Source organism: Saccopteryx leptura, chromosome 4 (assembly GCF_036850995.1).
Source record: "Saccopteryx leptura isolate mSacLep1 chromosome 4, mSacLep1_pri_phased_curated, whole genome shotgun sequence".
NCBI lineage: Eukaryota > Metazoa > Chordata > Mammalia > Chiroptera > Emballonuridae > Saccopteryx > Saccopteryx leptura.
The window spans coordinates 164,737,514-164,759,608 of NC_089506.1; the positions used below are offsets into that span (position 1 = coordinate 164,737,514).

The window sequence follows — 22,095 nt, forward strand, 5'->3', positions numbered from 1 at the left end:
GGCCTGGGACACTATGTGATCCCCAATCTAGCCCAACCCCCTCTTTTAATTTTGAATAAACAGATCCAGTCATATGACTGACCCCAGATCTGAGAGTTGGGCAGTGGCAGAAATGGGACACAACCCACTCCACTACATTTCTTGTATTCTGTTGACATCAATTAAATAAAGCTGGAAATAAATAAATAGGTTACTTTCTATTATTTGTCTGGAGTCTGCTTTTTCTTATTATCTCCATTAAAAGAAAGAAAATCAATTAAATGTGAGAGAAATCCTAACTGAAAAATGAGTCATTCGTTAATCTGTTAGAACAAAGCAAAGCCTGCAAAACTACCAAAGATAAAATATTACTGTACAACAAACTAGAAATATAAATGTGAAATTGATGATCTGGCCCTATTGTAATTCAAGAATTTATTACATACACTTTTCCCTTGTTTTGAATAATTCCTCATATTTTACTCTACTATTTGTCACTGAAACACAGGCTTCTTTTGGCTATGCTTATTCTTTCCTATTCAGCATCTCTGCCTATCTTCCTTAGGCTAAACACCAAACAAAAACTACAGAAACTTTGAAGAACTCTTCTCTCCTTATTCCATGTAGTTTTGGTGGGGTTGTCAATCAAGGTGCTCTTTATTCTTTTGAAAGGAAAGGCATATATGTCAATCAAATTCCTTCCCCCAGGAACCTAAACCCAGCGTAGAGTGACACAGGAATGGAGACATGCAGGCGCTGAGAAAATCAAATGGCTGGGTTTTGTTGAGATCATTCTCATCATCCACTTGTTCCTATGTTCTAGATTCCCAGCCTTGCCTTGGGTCCATCCTGAGGTCTTTAGTTAAAAAAATGTAAATGTTGCCTGACCAGGCGGTGGTACAGTGGATAGAGCATCAGACTGGGATGCTGAGGACCCAGGTTTGAAACTCTGAGGTCACTGACTTGAGCGCGGGCTCACCAGCTTAAGTGTGGGTCACCGGCTTGAGCATGGGATCACAGACATGACCCCAAGGTCTCTGGCTTGAGTCCAAGCTCACTACCTTGAGCAAGGGGTCACTCGCTCTGGAGCCCCCCCACCAGTAGAGGCACATATGAAAAAGCAATCAACGAACAACTAAGAGGCCACAATGTAGAACTGATGCTTTTTATCTCTCTCCCTTCCAGCCTGTCTGTCCCTCTCTCTACCTCTCTTTCTCACTTAAAAAAAAAAATTCAATGTCTTTCATAAGGAAAAGTTCTTCTTTATGTATTTTTTTTGTATCAATTAGCTAGAATTGATAAATACTATTTACAAGTGAATATAGGACTCGTCTATGGTGTACCTGAAAAATGCATGGGGAATTATTAAATATCTATCATTATTATAAGGGTCACACAGCTGGTAATGAATTAGTTCAGGAAGAGTTGACATAAAAAAAAAGTAATATTAAAATAATTTAAAAGTGATGGATAAAAATACAGCTGCTAAAATACCAGGATTAGACAGACATTTTGCTTCCTTTATGTATAAACAAAGCTTGTCAAAAATTTTAAAATATGAATCAGGTGATATGAACCTTGGGCTGCTAATTAATTTATCTATTTCTGATGATGAAAAGAATTATGTTACTTTGTATCTTTATGTTATAATGTTATCAGAGAGGTGACTAGCTATGCTTTTCAGATATGCTTTTAACTAAACTAGAATGTACAGTAATATATAGATTCCCTCAAATGAATTGCTAAAACCATTAATCTTTATTTAAGGATCCATAATAACAGTTTGTTCTCAGTAACAGGTTGGGGGAGGGGAAAAAAATGTCTTCCAGAAAGCACTTTGGCAGTCAATCTGACTCATAATAAAACTTGATGAAACATCTGTGATTAATATTAATTCTAATTCTCCCTTTAATGGATAATTGTGAAAAAGATAATTTATCCCATTCATTTAGGCTACAGCTGAGTTTTTCAATTTAGAAAAGAACATTTTCCCAATGTTTCTCAGGTATAAGCCGCTGTGGGGAGAAAACAGGTGCATACAACTTGCTGATTGTACAGCATTTTCTATTTAGCCACCAAAAATATTTTGTACAAATTCAACTGACCACTGCAGACCTGGATGTGACCAAAGAGTGGTTCTCTAAGTGACAGGTTGGCATTTTTGCATCCTTACCACTGTAGAACATTCTAAATGAACCACAGCAAAGTGACAATATATATTGGTCATATTTGATTCTGTAAAGAATGTGAGAAAAATGCCCTTGTGAGTAAATGACAGTAAGCTATTTCTGACCACCAGTGTATTTCAAACTAGTTGATGATAGAAACTATTTTTGACACATGCAAATGTATAATTCAAAGTACCCATAAAAATTTGTCATGGAAGCTATCATTAATTTCGACAGAAACTAGGAAAGTAACTAATTGCCTTTCAAATATCAATATTAAGAATACCATTTATTAAAACTAGCAGTTTAACTCATTTCAATATGGAAAGCTTGAGGCATGGGTTGAAATCTCCTTCCCAAATTAACATACCTGACAAGTGATGAAGTCACGACCCAGATCTTCTCATTCTCATCTAATCTATTTCTCTAAACTTAATAATTTTAAAAGAAACCTATTAAATAATGGTCTTATTTTTAGGAATCAGGACATATTATATGATTAAAAATGATTGCTGTCTAACCCAATACATCAGTAGTAAATAGTGATTAAATATACATCTCTGTTGACCTTTAATCATAACCAAATCATGGCTCCATTTAGATATACTCCTTTTTCATCAGACTCTAACTAAACAGCAGGGAGAAGAGAACATAAACTGACAAGCACAAAGGTCACAGACAATAGGCACCCACTTCTTCGATGTGCCTTCCAACAACCTGGTGTTACAGAAATAGAATATTACAGGAACTACTCACTATTCTGTCCACTTTCCCCAAGCACATATCTTCCTTCTAACAGGTGGGTCCAAAATTAGTATTTTATTACTAAATATCTTGCCTGTTTCTTCTCTATTTTTATGTGGCTTTCTGATTCTTATTCTCACATAGCTTATCACTTTGTAAAAAGGAATTCATTTTATACAAAAAAAAAAATTTTTTTTAATTAATTTACTTTTTTAGAGAGGAGAGGGAAAGACAGAGGGAGAGAGAGGAGAGACAGAAAGAGAGAAGGGGGGAAGGAGCTGGAAGCATATGTGCCTTGACCAGGCAAGCCCAGGGTTTCGAACCGGCGACCTCAGCATTTCCAGGTCGACGCTTTACCCACTGCGCCACCACAGGTCAGGCAAAAAAAAAATTTTTTTTAATTGTATAAAACTACAAAAACCCCAAAGGGTTATACCCGACTCTTGTTTGCATTAGCCTGTTGAAATTGTATCATATTTATGGAGACAGCAAATGAGGCAGTTTGTTTAGTGAGAATGAAAGCGTTGTTAGCACTGTTGTGAAGGAGCTGATTCCCAGAATCTTGGTCTTAGTCTTTACCTTATACTAGCTTGGTCTCTCTCTAGCCAGTGTTCCCTGGGTTATACAAACATTAGCATAACAAAGACTGCCTTTGCTCACCACTGATGATGCTATCCCATTCACGCAGAGCTTCCAGTACCCACTTCTTCCTTGCCTTGATTTCAGACACATCTATACTCACTTTAAGCCAATATTCCCAAAGTGTGGAATAAAGATAAGTTACAGAAGAAACTGCTGGAAAGCTTGTTAAAAATGAAGACCCCTACTGCAGCCTCGTTCAATGCAATGAATAAGACTTTTGGGGAAGTTGGTTTCAAGCATCTGCATCTTACTTCCCTCTCCAGGTGAGTCACTAAAGTTAGGATGGTGTCTTAAGCTCTAAAATCTGAATTACACCTTGCCCCTCAAGTCAGCACTTCCAATCTTTAACGTCTTCCATCTGAAGCAATCTTCTCTCCCTCTTTGTTATAAAGTGTCAATCTTGTAATTTACTTTATTTCTCTTTTTGTTATTTTCATGGAAAAATATTTTCTCACACTGGACTATAAGCTCCTGGAGGACAAAGATTACATTGAGTATATCCTATTGTCCCTCGATGGTCTCTACCACATTGGCCTGATGGGTAAACATAGCTCAGGGGTATTAATGAACTGTGTGCCCAATGAGAAAGTAACATGTACTCCTGAAGGGTATCCTTCTATAGCCACTGCAGATTTTCTACAAATTTAATGATGTACAAGTATCAACAGCTCAAGTAGACTTTAATAAATGGATTTATATAGCATTTTGAATATAAATATTTCAGGAAATAGTCACAATAAATCTTCTAAAATGAACTTTAATAACACACTAATACTTCATATCCAAAAGTCAGAGATTCTGCCACTTGATTGAATTAATAATCCAGCAAATGTTATTGATTTAGCAATTTCACTTAATAAAAACATCATAAAAGCTATGAAAAAAAAATTAAAACTCTGCAGCCAAGGCAAAGAAGCTAAAGGCAATAGAGAAACAATAGGAATTCAGATAAAGGGCCGTCCTACCTCTGAGAATAGGATAATTTCTTCACAAAGACCAGTACTATTTGTGGGATAAGTGTCTGAGCATCACTTGGCACACATGGAAAAGAGCTAACACCATGAACGCTGGAGTCAGAATGCCTCTACTCCACCAGAACCCACACAGGAGCAGTGTGATTTTTAGACAAGTTATTTGACCTGACTGTGCTTCAGGTCCCTTATCTGCGAAGTGGGAACAATAATAGTGCTTAACACAGTGATGTGATCAGGCCTGGATGAGATAATAAACAGAAACTTGTATAATCGATCAGTATTCACTATATGTTAGCTATTATAACCAGTCAGCATCTAGCCCTAAAATAACTTATTTCAATGTATTTACATGATAAGGCCCAAATCAGTATCACCTTAAAAAACAGACTACTTCCTGTGGCCCGCTAGAAAAGTCCCGAACTCTTCAGAGCAGCATTAATGGCCCTCCACAATCTGGCCCAACCGATACTGTTTTATTTGCCAGGAATTCCCCCTGCACTGTAGTCACACCTGCCTTGTCCTTGATCCCCCAGTCTGTGCTCTCCTGGGTTCCCAGCAGCAGAGGGGGGGCAGGTGAGATAGGACAGCCACGGGATCTGTGTGGAACACGTCCTCTGGGGGACACCAGTGGTCCCACAGCTCTGCCAACTGCCCTCAGAGCCAAGGCCATGACCCCCTCCTGTGTGAAATTTGGGTGCCTGCACACGGCTGAACTCCATTCTAAAGATTTCAAATGTTATAAATTCTCAAATTGGGCACTCCCCCTTGTAGAATCCCTACTCCTGTGGCTTGAATTTGTGGACAAGTCTGAAAAGCTGGTGGATTTTAAATAACAGCAGCAGCAACAACAACAACTATAATTGAAACAATCGTTTGCAGCCGCTGCGCAGCTGAAGGACAAGGTAAGACAATCCCCAACATGTCATATTAAACAAACTGTGATATTGAGACGAGGTTTTGCAATATACTCAGCAATGCCTGAAGCCCGACCTGTGCTACTGCTTCTGTTAATCAAATTTAAATCTCTGAAAATATGACTCAGGGTACCAAAGGCACATACATTTCCAGGTCTGAATGTCTTCATCACAATTGAGGTAGGGAGAGTGGACGACCCACTTTACTTTGTCTTCAGGTTCTGACCCCACGCACCATTTGGTAGTGCTCTCTTTTGTTTTACAAACCCACACACCTCCAAGGGTGTGCATCTCAGGGATAAGCTAACAAGAGGTGCTGTTCCTCTTCAGGTCATACTAGCATTTTTTTTTTTTTTGTATTTTTCTGAAGCTGGAAACGGGGAGAGACAGTCAGACAGACTCCCACATGCGCTCAACCGGGATCCACCCGGCACGCCCACCAGGGGCGACGCTCTGCCCACCAGGGGGCGATGCTCTGCCCCTCCGGGGCGTCGCTTTGCTGTGACCAGAGCCATCCCCAGCGCCCGGGCCATCTTTGCTCCAATGGAGCCTTGGCTGCGGGAGGGGAAGAGAGAGACAGAGAAGAAGGAGGGAGGGGGGAGGTGGAGAAGCAAATGGGTGCTTTTCCTATGTGCCCTGGCCGGGAATCGAACCTGGGTCCCCCGCACGACAGGCCGACGCTCTACCGCTGAGCCAACCAGCCAGGGCCATACTAGCATTTTTTGAACTAGGTCTGCCTTAAACTCCAGTGTATAGGTAGGACTTACATAATGATTTGCCAAGGATACATGAAATTTGTCTCCTTTTAACTTCCTTTAAAATATTTATTATGAAGTAAGTGAATAAAGAGCTTAGATTTGTAATCAAACTGCATAGGTTTGAATCCTAACTCCATTGCAAGCTACATAATCTTGGGCAATTTACATATCCTCTCTCAGCCTCAGTTTTCTTATCTATACATTAGGAATAATAATAGCAATGACATCACAGATGAGGATTCAACGAGTTAAAGCAAGTACAGTGCTTGATACAGTGTCTGACACATAGAAAACTTGCAATAAATGCTAAATTGCTAAATTATGATGATCAGAACAAATGTGAAGAGAAGAATTATTGGTCAAAGTATGAGTAAGCCTTTAGCAAAAAAGCTAACTGAACAATAATAGCTAAATTTCATTTAAATCATTGCAGTATTTATTACATGGTCTCAAAATTAATTGAACTGCCCCCAGTGTATATAGCAAGAACTTTAAATGATCTATTAAAAGTAAAAAAAAAAAAACAAACATAAAATTCTTGTTCATATTGTTGGCTTCTATTTACTCTCCTTGTTAGATTTTTGCCTTATAAATTAAGCATAGAGAAAGTTCTGAATTCAAGGTTGAGAACCCACCGAAACTTTTCAAGCAAAACATACAGGAAACTTCATCAATTCAGATTTCACTGTGGGTGTATGATAATCGACTTAAGTGTATGATTAACTTAAAAAAATTTTTTGTACAAATATATTAGAAAATGAAAATTTACATTAGAAGCCAGATACTGTAACTACTAAAATTTGGACAAGCTTAAAATAACAACAATGTGTATTCTTTTTTAATGATTCAGAGACATTACTTGTTTTTAAATATTTGAAAGCAAAAGGGAGTGCTAACTATAAACTAAGACTTACCTAACATTAATGTAGATAGAACTAGTTAGAAATATTGTACAACTCTGAAAAAATAAAATGAAAATATACCATTCCAAGCCCTGGCTGGGTAGCTCAACTGGTTAAAACATCAACCCAATGCACCAATGGCACAGGTTCGATCCCCGGCCAGGACACATATAAGAATCAATCAATGAAGGCATAAATAAGTGAAAGAACAAATCAGTGCTTCTCTCTCTCTTTTTCTCTACTTCACTCTCTCTTTAAAATCAATAAATAAAATTTAAAAAGATATTCCAATTTCTAATAACAATAGACTGGCTAGCTATTCTCTAATTCATGATATTTTACTTTTGGAGCTCAGAATGAATTTATATTTTGTAAAGCATTAAATTTTAAAACCAAACCTGGACATAGCATATATATTAAAGCTCTGTTTCTAATGTGATTTTTCAGTGGAAAAGAAGCCCGTTGCCAAAGCCCACATATTTCCCCTATTAAGCAGAGGTAAGCCATATCCCCAGAAACCATATTTCAAGCCTACAGGATACTCATGAACTAAAATAATGAATGATACCGCCTCTTTCTCTGCATTAATATTAAAGAAAAGAGAAAATAGAAAACTTTATAGCCACTATCAGCTCTCTGGACTATAAATCTCAAGTTTTGAGAACTGCTTCCCAAAAGGGTAGAGAGCGGGATGAGTTGTGAGAGAGCTTCGGAGCCTAGAGATATTTTTTAGCAAGCCAGCAAAGCACTGACACAAATTTCCACATATCTCTGGCTGTGAAAAGTCTCATTTGTGGTGATTTATATTTCCTCATAAAGAACTCTGTAGATAATATAAGCCTGCTGTGAGGCTGTATGACAACTTTCAAACCAAGAGTTTCACAACCATTCTGTTAAAATAGAGCAAGAATAGATGAGTGGGAAAATCTGTAGAAATAGTATTTCTTCCGATGAAAGAACAAATACTGTTCTTCCAGCACGCACAATGCTCAGGGATTCACCTTTCACTCTGTGGGTATGTCTCACGGATGAGATTTTGGTCTAAGTGAAGAAGTATTGTTTTTTTCTGAAGATTGACTGTGCGTTCAGTGAGTGCATGCTTGTGTAATTTACAACAAATGACACTTAGACAGCATCACACTGGAGTTCAGTTGCCTTAATAAGTTACTAAGGGAAACACAGAATAGCATGCTGACAACCTGAAGTCAATGAAGTATAAACAGTTATTCCAAGTGTCACCAGTGTGTTATTTCCCTTTCTCTTGGCATCTGCTCTATGTAATGCTGCACATACATAAGGATGCAGCTGCTCATTAAACTGTTTTCAGTTAACTCGGAAATCAAATTAGTACATTACATGTTTATAAGGCTGAGAATTACTGCTTCCCTGTGAAATTACACAATTAATCAGGTGTATTATTTCTCTAGGAGATGTGGCCACAGTTGACATTTAGGGATAAAAAGAACAATCCTTTAATTTGTTTCCATTTCAGCATTTAGTCTCAGTGGGGTAACAGGAAGCAAAAGGTGACTTAATTCCTTCTTCCTCCATAGGAGGTCAGAACACAGCACATTGCCACAGTCTTATAATAGCATTTTGAATTCATAAAAGGAGCACAGATAAAAATTGTTTGGTTTTTGAGCTTCTTATCTGAGCATTACAACCTTTAAAAAATTCAAACAATGGGAAGACTATTTAGGAGTCTTTGGTTTTTTATGACTGATAGCATAAATTTTCATCAAGCTCCAATGATTCAAGAGCTTTTAGGGCTCCCCTTGAGAACTTTAAGAGTGCTGCTCAAGTCCAAACCTATGAAGCAGCGATGCTTGCTCCATTTTCCTTTCTACACACGTGGCTGGCATTCATTCCTCATTCTTTTGAACAGTACCTTATCCTTTAGTCAAGGCATTTAACAGGACACACATTTCTCTTTAAAATTCTCCCCATATGACCAAAAATTTGTCCCAAATTGACAAAATAATGAAGTGTTTTTCAAATATCTTGTGTACCTACCAACTGCCTTCCCCGCCTCTGCTGTTACTCAGACTACCTGAAATGCGGCGGGCGAGTGTGCTCCCGCCGGGCATTCTGGGCATTCTCCTGCAGAAGGTAACAGGGCACCTGACTATAAACAACCGTTTTCAGAAGAAAAACTTACGATTAACACAGAAAAATATCCTGAAGTCCTTAAATATCCTGTTTCTTGTTCTTTATTTAACCTTCATTTAAGAGCCCTTGATATTCATTCTTGCTTTCCTAAAAGATGGCTAGGGACAACTTGAAACAAACACAATTCATGAAAACTCTTTAAATAAAAAGGTACATTCTTACAGGTTCACTAAAGACCATGGGAAATATATAAAGGGAATAGAATGACTATTTTCAGGAAGAAATCTGATCTAGTCCCACGTAAACTTCCAGTGTCCAAATGGAGAAAAACTGTTCCATTGTATGTTCAAAATAAAACAAAACTAACCCCCCCAAAAACCCCAAACCCTACAGATTTTAGTGACTAAGACACACTCTATATCTATATCTGAACAATTATTATTTGACATGTGCCATATTCTCTTTTTCATTATCAAGATAATAAAATTTAGCCCTGGCCAGGTAGCTCGGTTGGTTAGAGCTAGAGCATCGAGCTCAGATTGCTGGTTCCATCCCCAGTCAGGGCACATACAAACAAGGTTTCTTTCTTGCTCTCTCTCTTTCTCTCCCTCCCCCCCTTCTCCTCTCACTAAAATCAATTTTTTAAAAAGGTATTAAAATTTCCTAACACTGCCCTTCAACTTCCTTCTCTATTAATACAAATAGGCCTAGCTGAATACCATGATCTGAGTCTACATACCTAAAAAAATTTACATAGGGTGAACAAATAGATAAAAACAGTCCTTTTAGAAATTTTAGTTATAAACCCCTTGAATCTCAGCTGAAATATATGCTAGAGCATTTAATGCTAGAATGAGACTTCAAAAATCAAAAACACTTTTCAGTAATAAAAGCAAAATGCACACACATTGAAGCAAATATTGAGTTGTTCATTTTAAGAAAGTACATTGTACTTACAGGTCACCTCCCCTGCAAGAGTAAAAGACTATGAAAGATGGAAAAGATTACCGCCTGCTTTGATAAATGTGCCGTTTTGACACTCTTCTGTTTCAATAAGAACAACTCAGAAAAAAAGGCAGATTGGTGTGAGCTGTCAGGATACAAATAATCATTAATGTAGATTTCTACAGTAAACTGCTGAGGAGCCGGACATCAAAAGGGAATGGTGGCTGCCCTCTGCATATATAACCCTAGCATGTAATTCCTTCAGGAGAAAAGGCATGGACTTAAAATGTGAATATGAGACACTTAAGAAATTTTTTACTAATTTACAATATTATTCAGGACTCTTCAAGTTGCCTTAACAATTCAAAGGATGCAAATATTTTTGAATGTGGATAATTTATCTATTGGGTAGTCAACTAGTCCTTGAAAATATACTTCTTTAATTGAGTCTTGAAAATAATAAAAATTGTTATAATCAATTATTACTATCTACCCATTTTACAGCTAAAGAAAGGTAGTTAAGTTATTCAAAGTCACATAGCTATTAAAAGGATTTGAGCTCAAGACTGCATTTACCGGAGTCTGTGCCTTTAAAGAAAATCATATCCATTCCCTCTTTTGGTTTAATATATCCTCAGCATATGATAAAAATCATTAAGAAACTAGAGAGCCTGTGGTGGCACAGTGGATAAAGCATCAGCCTGAAATGTTAAAGTCACCAGTTAAAAACCCGGGGCTTGCCCAGTCAAGGCACATATGAGAAGCAATTACTATAAGTTGATGCTTCCAACCCCTCCCCTACTTCTCTCTCACTCTCTCGACAATCAATAAATAAAATACTTGGAGGGAGGGGAGGGAGGGGAGGGGAGGGGAGGGGAGGGGAGGGGAGGGAAGGAGGGAAGGAGGAAAACTAGGGACCTGCTGCAGTGGGTGCAGTAAAACCGAGAGCTTCTAACTGATCTGCTTTTCTCAAACACCAACATGTAAAGAAATAAAAATTTAATTTTTCTTTGTTCTGTTTAGTTTACTATTATGGAATTTATTCATTCAATATTTATTGGACAACTCTTCTATATATAACTTTCTACTATTTTTTGTTAAAAATATACATTTTAAATCAGTATGATGGTTAAGGAGACTCCCCACCCTATGGAGAACTTGCCTGATTTTAGAAGCAGTTCTATGAGAAACTACACTGTAAGTTCCAAATGACTCACCTGCATATAAGGTTTTGGAACACAACCAGTTGGCAAGTGAAGAACTTTCTTTACATTAATAGTCTCTGGCCCTGGCCGGTTGGCTCAGCGGTAGAGCGTCGGCCTAGCGTGCGGAGGACCCGGGTTCGATTCCCGGCCAGGGCACACAGGAGAAGCGCCCATTTGCTTCTCCACCCCTCCGCCGTGCTTTCCTCTCTGTCTCTCTCTTCCCCTCCCGCAGCCAGGGCTCCATTGGAGCAAAGATGGCCCGGGCGCTGGGGATGGCTCTGTGGCCTCTGCCTCAGGCGCTAGAGTGGCTCTGGTCGCAACATGGCGACGCCCAGGATGGGCAGAGCATCGCCCACTGGTGGGCGTGCCGGGTGGATCCCGGTCGGGCGCATGCGGGAGTCTGTCTGACTGTCTCTCCCCGTTTCCAGCTTCAGAAAAAAGAAAAAAAAAAAAAAAAAAGAAAAAAAAATAGTCTCTGGATTTGCTTGAATATTCTTATACATTTTAAAGAATAGTCAATGACTATATTGTACAAATGATTTCTGAAGTTAATCTTGATCAATTCAATAAGAGAAATCGTAGGAATTTAGGTTACTTATTTTGTCAGTTTCAAATGTTGTGTCACACATATTAAAACTGCCTCACAACAGCCTGACCTGTGTTGGCACAGCAGATAATGCATCGACCTGGAATGCTGTGGTCACCAGTTTAAAATCCTGGGTTTACCCGGCCAAGGCACATACAAAGAGCAAATATGAGTTGATGCTTCCTGCTCTTCTCCCCTTCTCTCTCTCTCTCAAATCAATAAATAAAATCTAAAACAAAAAGTGCTTCACAACTTAAAACTGTAAACTTTTAATTAAAGTACATAAAGCAGAGAATTAGCTTTTACCCACCTTGCATTCAAGTTGTTATACAGATTTAAGAAGGATGCCCCTAGTACCATAGACTGTCCTCATGATTTTCTTTCTAATTTTGAAAATCATGCATTCCAATAAGACTGAAGCAGCCTGACCTGGTGGTGGTGCAGTGGATAGAGTGTTGAACTGGGGTGCAGAGGACCCAGGTTTGAAACCCCGAGGTTGCTGGCTTGAGCGCGGGCTCACCAGCTTGAGCACGGGGTTGCTGACTTGAGCATGGGGTCATAGACATGACCCCATGGTCACTGGCTTGAACCCAAGATTGCTTACTTGAACAAAGGGTCACTCACTTGGCTGTAGCCCCCCAGTCAAGGGACATACAGGAAAGCAATCAATGAACAACTAAGGTGCCACAACAAAAAATTGATGCTTCTCATCTCTCTCCCTTCCTGTCTGTCTGTCCCTATCTGTCCCTCTCTGTCTCTGTAACACACAAAAAAAGATTGAAGCAGAAGTCTTTAGCTCCCCAAAAGTTCTTTTCCGTTATGAGATTTACAGGATTCTAGTATCAAAGAAATAGACATTTTTCAGCTCTAAATTTCTATCACCATACCAATATAAAGGAGAACATGTGTATTCAAGTTTACTCACCAATAAGTTTAGGAAGGGTATATTTCCTAATAATTTCCAGAAACTCCTGGTTTCCATCTAGGTGCTGAGAATATAAACTCTCATTGCTCTGAGGATCTTTTGAAGAAAATAAGCTATACCTTAGATATAGTAAATGCTCAAATAATTCTGACATTTTAGTATCACCTTCAAAAAATGGCATTTGTCCTCCTTATTGTAGGTCTCATTAAAAGTCAGTAATTCCTGAATCTAGTGTGGAATCATGATTCAGTCTGCATGCTGAATATGTAGTAAATTTAAAAAGAATTGCTTTGAAATACAACTTCTCTGGCTTCTAATGTTATCATATTAAAAGGGTCAAACATCTAGGAAGATATAGTTGAATTCTGGAGATGGAAAAGTTTCCTTTGGGGAGCTGAATGTTCATAAATGTGTTTAAAACATATCTTGTTACCATCTGATTTGGGTTTCTAGCAGTTTGTAAAGTGATATTTCCTAAACAGTAGTGCTAGTAGTTTCTAACCTTTTAAAAAGACACTATCAAGTACGGGTTTTCTTGTTTTGTTTTATTTTTTTGCTTTTCAAGAATTTGATATGTAGGACTATCTCTTTGTTTCCTTTTAGTTGCTTAGTCACTCCATTTCCTGTGTAAACCCTTTTCAAGTTACCTAACTTTTCTGTGCCTCAGTTTATTTGTAAAACGTAGAGCTGTTTTGAGAATTGGAGGGTACAGAGAGCACTGCCTGGAACAGAGTAAGTGCTAAGTAAACCAGGTTTCAGGGGTCGTCAAACTTTTTATAAAAACCGCCCACTTTTGCAGTGCTGGTCAACCTGGTCCCTACCGTGCACCCAAACAGCGCCGTGATTGGCCCATCATGAAAGCTGGAACGCCCACTAGTGGGCGGTAGGGACCAGGTTGACCAGCACTGCAAAAGTGGGCGGTTTTTATAAAAAGTTTGACGACCCCTGCAAGTGCTTGACGAAATATTAAGCAGGGTAAAAGTGTAGAGAATGATAGGGGTGTTCTCTTTATACAGGGAGGACAGAAGAGATTGATACTTTTTTTAGTGTCGACTTAAGAAAGTGAGAGCCATGGATATGGATGCCTGACGCAATGAAATCCCCAGGCAGAGAGAAGGGGGGGGGGGCAGGTATGCGGGACAGGAAAGAGGGCAGGAGGCTGGAGCAGGACAACAGGGTGGAGAGTGGTGAGAAGGGAGTCCCTGCCAAGGAGAACCTTGTTGGCCAGGCTAGAGACTGGATTTTTTTGTGGTGAGACAGGAAGTCAGTCACTGGAGGGCTTTGACAGAGTGGTGACTCAAGTGAGGAAAATAGGTGTCTGCTGCACTAGTGGAGACGACAGATGATGGTGGTTTAAATGGGGTGGCAGGGATTTAATAATTCTAATACCTCATAGGCCTCTCCACTCTGCATTTCCCCTAACGAGATCCCTTTAACGGGCATTTTCTGAAAGCCCACTAAGTAAGGAAAAGGCTGGGCTGAGCCATGTTACATATGTTCTCTCTCACCCTAGTGGTGCCGACTCTTCAGTAAAATACAGTAAGATTAGGAAATTAAAATTCCAAGAAAGATTTGAAATCCTATGTTGAAACCACCTTATTTTACCGATGTGCAATTAGAAATTCTGAGACTGAATGATGTAGCCAAGATCGTATAGCCAGTTAAGCCAAGAGAAGGGCTTGGGATTCATTTTTCCATACTTTACAAAAGAGGACATTCAAAATCAGTGTCTCTACTGACTTCCAAAAATTACTTTTTGTGTCCTTATTTTCCTTTGCCTCTTCTCATTTAAAAATAGCAACAGCAAAACTTCTTTCAAACCTGTACTCATTGGTTAGTATTTATGAGACTCGTTTCTAAAATGAGTATTTTTGAAGTTTCTAAAATAACTCTTTGCCTTAGGAAGACTATTGCCATAACCCATCGGCGGGCAGTTTAGCAGCTCTATCCCTGACAGAAACACCCCCAACTTTCTGTAATTTAGTATGCCAATCACTTACCAAAATAACTCCTGTAGATTAAAAACAGCATTTGTCAGATTCAAGAATGAGTTCAGTCTGCCTCAGAAATAATCAATTATCATAACAACTTAATCTACTGCCTGTTCCCCAGGAAAGGAGAACATAGCATAAAGTCATCTAGGGAGATAGGAAAGATCTAAAGCTGGGAAGATATTTTATTAGTAAATTGGAAGTCCTGGCAGGTTAGCTCAGTCAGACTGCTGTACTGAAACACTAAGGTTGCAGGTGCGTCCCCAGTCAGGACACATAAGGGAAGTGATCAGTGAATGCACAACTAAGTGGCACAACAGATGAATGCTTCTCTCTCTCTCTCTCCCTCTCTCTCTCTCCCTCCCTCTTCCTCTGTCTCCCTAAAATCAATAAAAATAAAATAAATTGGAAAGTTCATATGAGATATTTCTGACTACTTTATTTGTTAATTTTGTATAGCTGAACAAAATGAAAAAGGAAATTAATCTTGTTGAAGATAAAGCTGAACTTGGTAAGAAATCTCTAATTTCTGGGTTTTTTTCTGAGTCTAAGTGACAAGGTGGATATCCTATTAAGAACTACTCCTCTTGGCCCTGGCTTAGTGGTAGAGCATCGGCCTGGTGTGTGAATGTCCCAGGTTCGATTCCCAGTAAGGGCACAAAGAAGAAGTGACCATTTGCTTCTCCATCCCTCCCCTTCTCTCTCCCCCTTCTACAGGCATGGCTCATTCAAGCAAGTTGGCCCCGGGTGCTGAGCATGGCACCGTGGCCCCACCTCAGGTGCTAAAATAGCTCAGTTGCAGAGCAATGACCCCAGATGGGCAGAGCATTGCCCCATAGAGGGTTTGCCAGGGGTGGATCCCAGGTCAGAGAGCATGTGGGAGTCTGTCTCTCTGCCTCCCTGCTTCTTACTTAAGAAAAAAACAAACAAAAAACTACTCCTCTTCCCACAAATCCAAGTTTATAACTGAATTTTGGTTCACAGTCACTATTAACTATAATCCTTCCTCTAGCACACTAAAGCAGCACTGCCTTTTGGCAATAGCTTTCCTTTCTCTCTTGGAAAACGTGGAGGAGATTTTAAGTCTGAAGAACTGACCTAGTATCCCTGATCTAGTAAAAACATTTTATAACATTGAGTGGTAGGCAGTCAGCTTGTTCCTGAGATCAGCAACAGAGCTTGTTGTGATGTAGTAAGTGTGAAAAGAGCCATTTCCCAATCATTTTGTTCCTTCCACACATATTAGGAGAAAGGAAAATTCAACTGAGGGCCAATTCTCCCCTAAGAATCCTTTAGTTTAATTATGACCACAGCGCATTAAACGTCTGTAAGAGCCACGTTGGTTGTGCTGCTGCAGCTCTCAGCAGTGACAGGGAGAGAGGAAACCCTTTCACTACTAAAACGACAGGGAAGGATGCTCTTATGGTTCTGAAACACGGTTAAAAATTCAATGTAACCAACTACAGGCCACTGTGTTTCTTGTAAATGAACATCTCCCTGCTAATTTTGTGCTATTTTGCCTTTCATTAAAAAATGTAATTCAGGTTAAACTCAGCTGAACAGCAAAAAGCTCTTGATATTTTGAAGCATTTTGGAACAATTACTTTGACAGGAGCCCTTGACAGTTAAATGATTCTGTTAAATGAATGTTATAGAAGACACATAATGGCTTTTAGTGAAATATTGAATTTAACTACAAATGAGGAAAAATGAGTCCTAAGCACTACAGGTATATTTGAATAACATCTTGCTTATGAACCTCAATGGAATCTGTAATTTCTAATAATCATGCGATCAACAAGTTAGCTGGTGAGTATGTTTCCCATCTCAGTGTTCTATAATCATTTTAGGGTTTTGCTTTTGTTGTTGTTTAACCTGAGAAACCAAAATGAACATCTGGAAATGCAATAATTCCTTCCTACATGGGTATAATATTTTAGACTTAAGCATTTAATGAGTTGCTGTCCCGCAACAGAAGTCCTTCTCTTGCCTTTTTCTCATTTGCTGAATGGGATTCTTTCACAAAGTAAAAAATTAGCAAAAGGCAAGAGCCTGCTGCCTGAGAACGTGAGAACTCACTCCCTGCCAGTGTTTTCTCCATCTGTGGGGCTCAATATTCCTTTTCTTATTTTATGGATCAAATAGGAGATAGTATCAGGGTTTTCACATGTTTTCTCATGACTAATAACTAAAATATGCACTGAAATAATAAAACTGGTACTGTTCAATTTCCCTTTTACTTTCAATTCCAATATAAGTAAGAGTGCCCTTGTGATGGTGAAATCGGACTTATTATAAAATTCTGTGTTCTGGAGAGGAAGGGGAGCTAGAAACCCTTGCAGACTTAAAGCCTGTGAGTTAGGAGTAAGTGGACTGAAATGAGTCAGAACAAGAATGTCCTTCATCTTTTTGGTTTGATGAGCGGGGGTGGGGGAGAGTCGGTGCTGAGCATGCGGGGTGGTGCTGCTGCGTGTCCTGATTCTTCACGCAGGTGAGGCATACCTCCAGCAGGGTTCCCCTGCTCCCCACACTCACCCTTCAGCAATGGCCTGTTTATACTTTAATTTCCCACAGACATGTCTGCTCCCTACTAGACGCTGTGAGGACCGGGAGTATCTTTTCATCTTGCCTCCCCCAATACTTCTGAGCCAGGAGCCACGATACACTGGTCAATAAATGTGCTTCTAAACAAGTAAACTTTGAACTCCTTCCGCTGACAGTGAAAACACGTGGGAAAGACCAGATCACTTAAATTTTTGATACTAGTTAAAGGAAAATCTAGACATAGATATAGCAAGCTGCCTCAACTAGACAGAGACTAGCACCTGGTTAACTCAAAATGTGGTCTGTGGACTAGCAGCATCGCCATCACCTGGGAGCTTCATAAATACTGATTCTCGGGCCTCCATTCAAACCTCTTGAACCAGAAGCTGCAGTGGAACAGGAACCCCGGGCGCCTTATACACAATAGTTTGAGGAGCCTTTGCCTGGAATACATGACTAGTGGGATGCCTAAAGAAGTGCTGGCGTATTTGCTGGGAAAACAGACAGCACTGGCAGCGTGGTGAATACAGGGGTCTGCTGAGACAGTCAGAGCTCTCAGCACAGGCTCACGTCATGCTCACAGGTGGGAAACTCATACCACTTCCCTTGGAACCTTTCTAGATCCTTCTCCACACTCTTTCCTATGTAAAGACACAGCTGCTCTTAATTGTCTTTTCTTCTCAGCGCACAGAGAGTATATATCGTCAGCATGCTGACATTTGCAGGAGTTTTGGCTTTCTCCACTGAAACCGTGGATGATTGAAAGGATATTGCTGACACCTGAATATGAAATCCAATGACTCCAAGCTATGTAAATTTAATTATTTCCATTAATTTTTTTTTTTTTTTTTTTTTTTAGGAATCTCTTTTTCTTTTCCTCAGCTTTGGAGAAGTCTTAGCAATTTTCATTTAGAAGAAATCCAAGTCAGCAGTGGTTCACTGAACAGGCTGACACACAATTTCATAGGGGGAGAGGCGCTGCAGCTTTAATCTAATCTGCGCTCTCAATTCCCAGCTAATGTATCTAGGGGCTCTGACATATGCATTTACAAGGAGACATCTGTAATGCAGGGTCCAGCTCATCGGAATTCTCTAAAACACGAGTAAAAAATTACTCTGGATTCATGCAGCTGCCCCACAACATCATGAATCTGAATATACTCACAGATGTAGAAATATTCCCGGCCTGGCCTGAATTCAAATCCTAGAGAAAAAGGTGTGAAGAGCTGGAATTTTTCAGAGAACTTCAGCGGTCCATTTGGAGAATGGGGCCGGTTACATTCCCATCTCTTGAACCCTTTGGAAGTGTGGTCACAGGCACTGTAGCCATCAAAGTTCACCATGTAGAGGACATAACGTTCAGTCTTATCTTCCGGGACCGAGTCCTCGTAGTGAGGGCAGAACACATCCAGGTAGTCATTGATACAGACGTCAATGTGGTAGTCACCCCTCTGGAATCTGTGGGGAGAAGAAGGCTGAGGTTATTTATAGCGGAAAGGCTTTTTCTTTGGAATCAGTGTTTGAACCATTAATAATGTCAAGACAAAAATATTTATTATAATTTGTTTTTGTCACATGCTATTGTGATTTGTGGCCTGGTTTGAAATGTTAATGCTCCAAATTAAAGAAACAACAAGCCATTTTGCAGAGGAATTCTATTATATTTGTTTCAAAATACCCTATAAATGGAATCCTTCACATTCATTTAAAATATTAAAGATACTGATTTTCTGTTTTCCTTTTTTTTTTATTTTTCAAAGACTTTACTTATTCATTTCAGAGAAAAGAGAGAGAAAGAGAGGGGGGGAGAGAGAGAGAGAAGGGGGGAGGAACAGGAATCACTCCCATATTTGCCCTAACCAGGTAAGCACAGGGTTTCGAACTGGCGACCTCAGCGTTCCCAGTCAATGCTTTATCCACTGTGCCACCACAGGTCAGGCTGTTTTCCTTTCATTCTTTTTTTTTTTTAATTTATTCATTTTAGAGAGGAGAGGGAGAGAGATAGAGAGAGAGAAGAGACAGAGAGAGAGAAGGGGGGAGGAGCTGGAAGCATCAACTCCCATATGTGCCTTGACCAGGCAAGCCAGGGTTCCGAACCGGCGACCTCAGCATTTCCAGGTCAACGCTTTATCCCACTGTGCCACAACAGGTCAGGCCCTGTTTTCCTTTCATTCTTAAAATCACGTATAAGGAAGCAAAGTTTTCTTAGTTCTAAAATAGTGTTTCATTTAATAAATATTTTTGAATAAATGAATAAATAATTTAAAGAAAAAAATCTAGGACTGGATTGTTTTTGTTATAACTGAGGTGATTCTCAATTTTCTACACAAATTGAGAGAATTAGGGTCATAAAATTAAGAGAATTTGAATCACAAAATTTAAATTTGGAAAGAAGACAGAACAACACATATACTGTACAGGAAAATAAAAACCGAAGGCATACTGATGAAACAGTGAGTGCGTGCGTTAGGCCCGGAATGGAGAATTTGGGTTCTAGTAGGTATTTCCCTTAGTAAATCTGTTTATGTCACAAAGAAATTCTTCTCTGAGCTCTTAGAAGGTTCATCATAAAACTGTGTTACTGCTGAAATACAACACCCATAAAGTCATATAACCTTCAAGTCAGACAGTCTCAGTGTGAACACTTCCTAGTGATGAGGAGCTCGTCTATTTCATTTTTAGACATCCTTAAATATTAGCAAGTTTCTTCTTATATTGAATATAAATCTGCTTCTGTTAACTGCTATCCAGTAATCCTGTGGTAGGCAGTTAGACAGACATGAGCAGAGCAATGACTATAGCCCAGGCACAGAAGGCCACCAGGGTGGAAAGCCCCAGGTGCCTAGCAACAGGCAGATTGGGAAAATAAGGATCTTGCCCCAGGGTAACCTTTCCTCCCTTAGCTGGTCAAGTGGTTTCGATGCCCTGATTTCATATCACTGGTCATGGGATTCAGGTCCTCCCCTGAACTGTCCTCCCAGCATATTCCTAGTCACATGGCTTGAGAAAATGGAGGAACAAACCGGGACTGGAGAAAAGCGCTTAAGCATTAACCCCTAGAGATAACATTTAGGCCTCAGCTATGTTTCAGTTCCAAGCACAGAAAACCAGCAAACCCAGACAAAGAGAAGCCAATGGCTGACCTCAGGACCAGATGCACTGACCCCTGCCTTGGTGCTGACCAATCAGTGGAGAACAGAACCCTAAAAGAACACACCTGGAAAGCTGATGACTATCCTATTGAGATCCTCCCCTGGGAGCGCCCTTGAAACCCTTAGGATGAAGGACTCAGAGCCGTTCCCTTCCCCTTCCTCCTTCTCGTCTTCCTCCCAGGTGCGTTTTCCTTGCCCCTCTGCTTCCCCTAAGCTCCAAGGGACCCCATGAGACTTGCAATCAGGGATACATTAAAGCATATTCAAATGGGCTATAAAATATTAACATTTAAACAACATCAGTAAGAGCATACAACAGAGATATCCATTCTTAAAAGTCCTAAGTCTGTCCTCAAATATCAAATGATCTACAAAAACCTCCGTTTGACCCATGCTTTTGGAAAGCGGTGTACTGATTTATACAACAGAAATAAGGAAAGACGAACAGATTACTTTTCAGTAAGAGGATCTCAAAATACTAAGAATTAAAAAAAAAAAACCTTCGGAAGTATTTATTTCTGTATATTTACAATGATCACAGAACCAAGTTTACTTTTTCTTCATTACTGGCAGACAACGATTTGTCAAGATGCAAGGGAAGCCTGTGTTGCTTTTAAAAGATTTTTGAACATCAAGGTAACATCACTGCCAAAGTACAAAGAAAAGACACTGCGGTGTTCAGATAAAAGGGTGCTGGGCTATGAATCATCAGCACTCAAGAGGAGCCTGACAAGTTCTGGACGAGAGCCAGACAAGAACTGCAGCAGAAGACAATGCCCAGATGCACTTTATATTATTATATTATTATTATAGATTTTAAAGACATTCAAGGGGGATGTTTTTCCTTTCCCTAAGTGTCACTCATTTTAGCTTCTGCTAGCACTCGACACTGCTTAAACATGAAAATAAAAAATAAAACCACCCGTCCAGAACTATTCTATTATTGCTGTAGTCTACGTCACAGTTCTTTTATGCTTCATATTTAGCTTCCCTTTTCCAGCTTTTATCCTTTTACCCTATTAATATTGCTGAAATTTTAATTAAACAATCCATTAGGTTGAAGACCTGGTTTATTTTGGGTTGACTAGTCATTCCTTTCTGGTGACATTTTACTTTGTGTAGGGTGCTAAAAGTCAATCACTATGGAACCTATTTTTAAAGTGTGATTGCCCAGGAATTATTATATCTATCCTTGTATTCATTTGACAAACTAAAGGTGATGATCCAGCATAGAACTCAGACTTATGTTTCAGATCTTTAATTTACACAAATTAGTTTACTAATGTAAATTTCAAAGAAGGATCAATATAAACAAAAACAATGATAAATTAGAACTCATAAAAGGCATCTGTTTAATGTACCAACGAGAATCCAAATCCAAAGAAAAGTTTAGGGTTAAATATCTTAATATTACATCTAAGTAGCAAGGAACCATTATTTTATTTTCTGACCTTACTCTGAAGTAGCATATACATATAGTTAATATTATTGAGTGCTTATTGTGTTTCATTCATTATCTCAATTTAATTTCCATTACAAATCCCACAGAGTAGGCAT

At 39.3% G+C, this 22,095-nt stretch overlaps 1 protein-coding gene and 1 non-coding gene across 5 annotated transcripts in view; both read right to left on the reverse strand.

Annotated features, from left to right (window-relative positions):
- The window catches only part of EFNA5 (ephrin A5), a 291,459-nt gene that overhangs the window by 32,355 nt on the left and 237,009 nt on the right, over window positions 1-22,095 (reverse strand). For all 4 annotated transcript variants that reach the window (XM_066381964.1, XM_066381962.1, XM_066381965.1 and 1 more), the window contains exon 2: window positions 18,552-18,844. In XM_066381964.1, coding sequence (XP_066238061.1) covers window positions 18,552-18,844 — 293 coding nt within the window. The remainder of the gene's footprint in view (window positions 1-18,551; window positions 18,845-22,095) is intronic.
- TRNAD-GUC (transfer RNA aspartic acid (anticodon GUC)) lies at window positions 6,054-6,129 on the reverse strand. The gene has a single exon. It is a non-coding gene; the product is annotated as a tRNA-Asp (tRNA).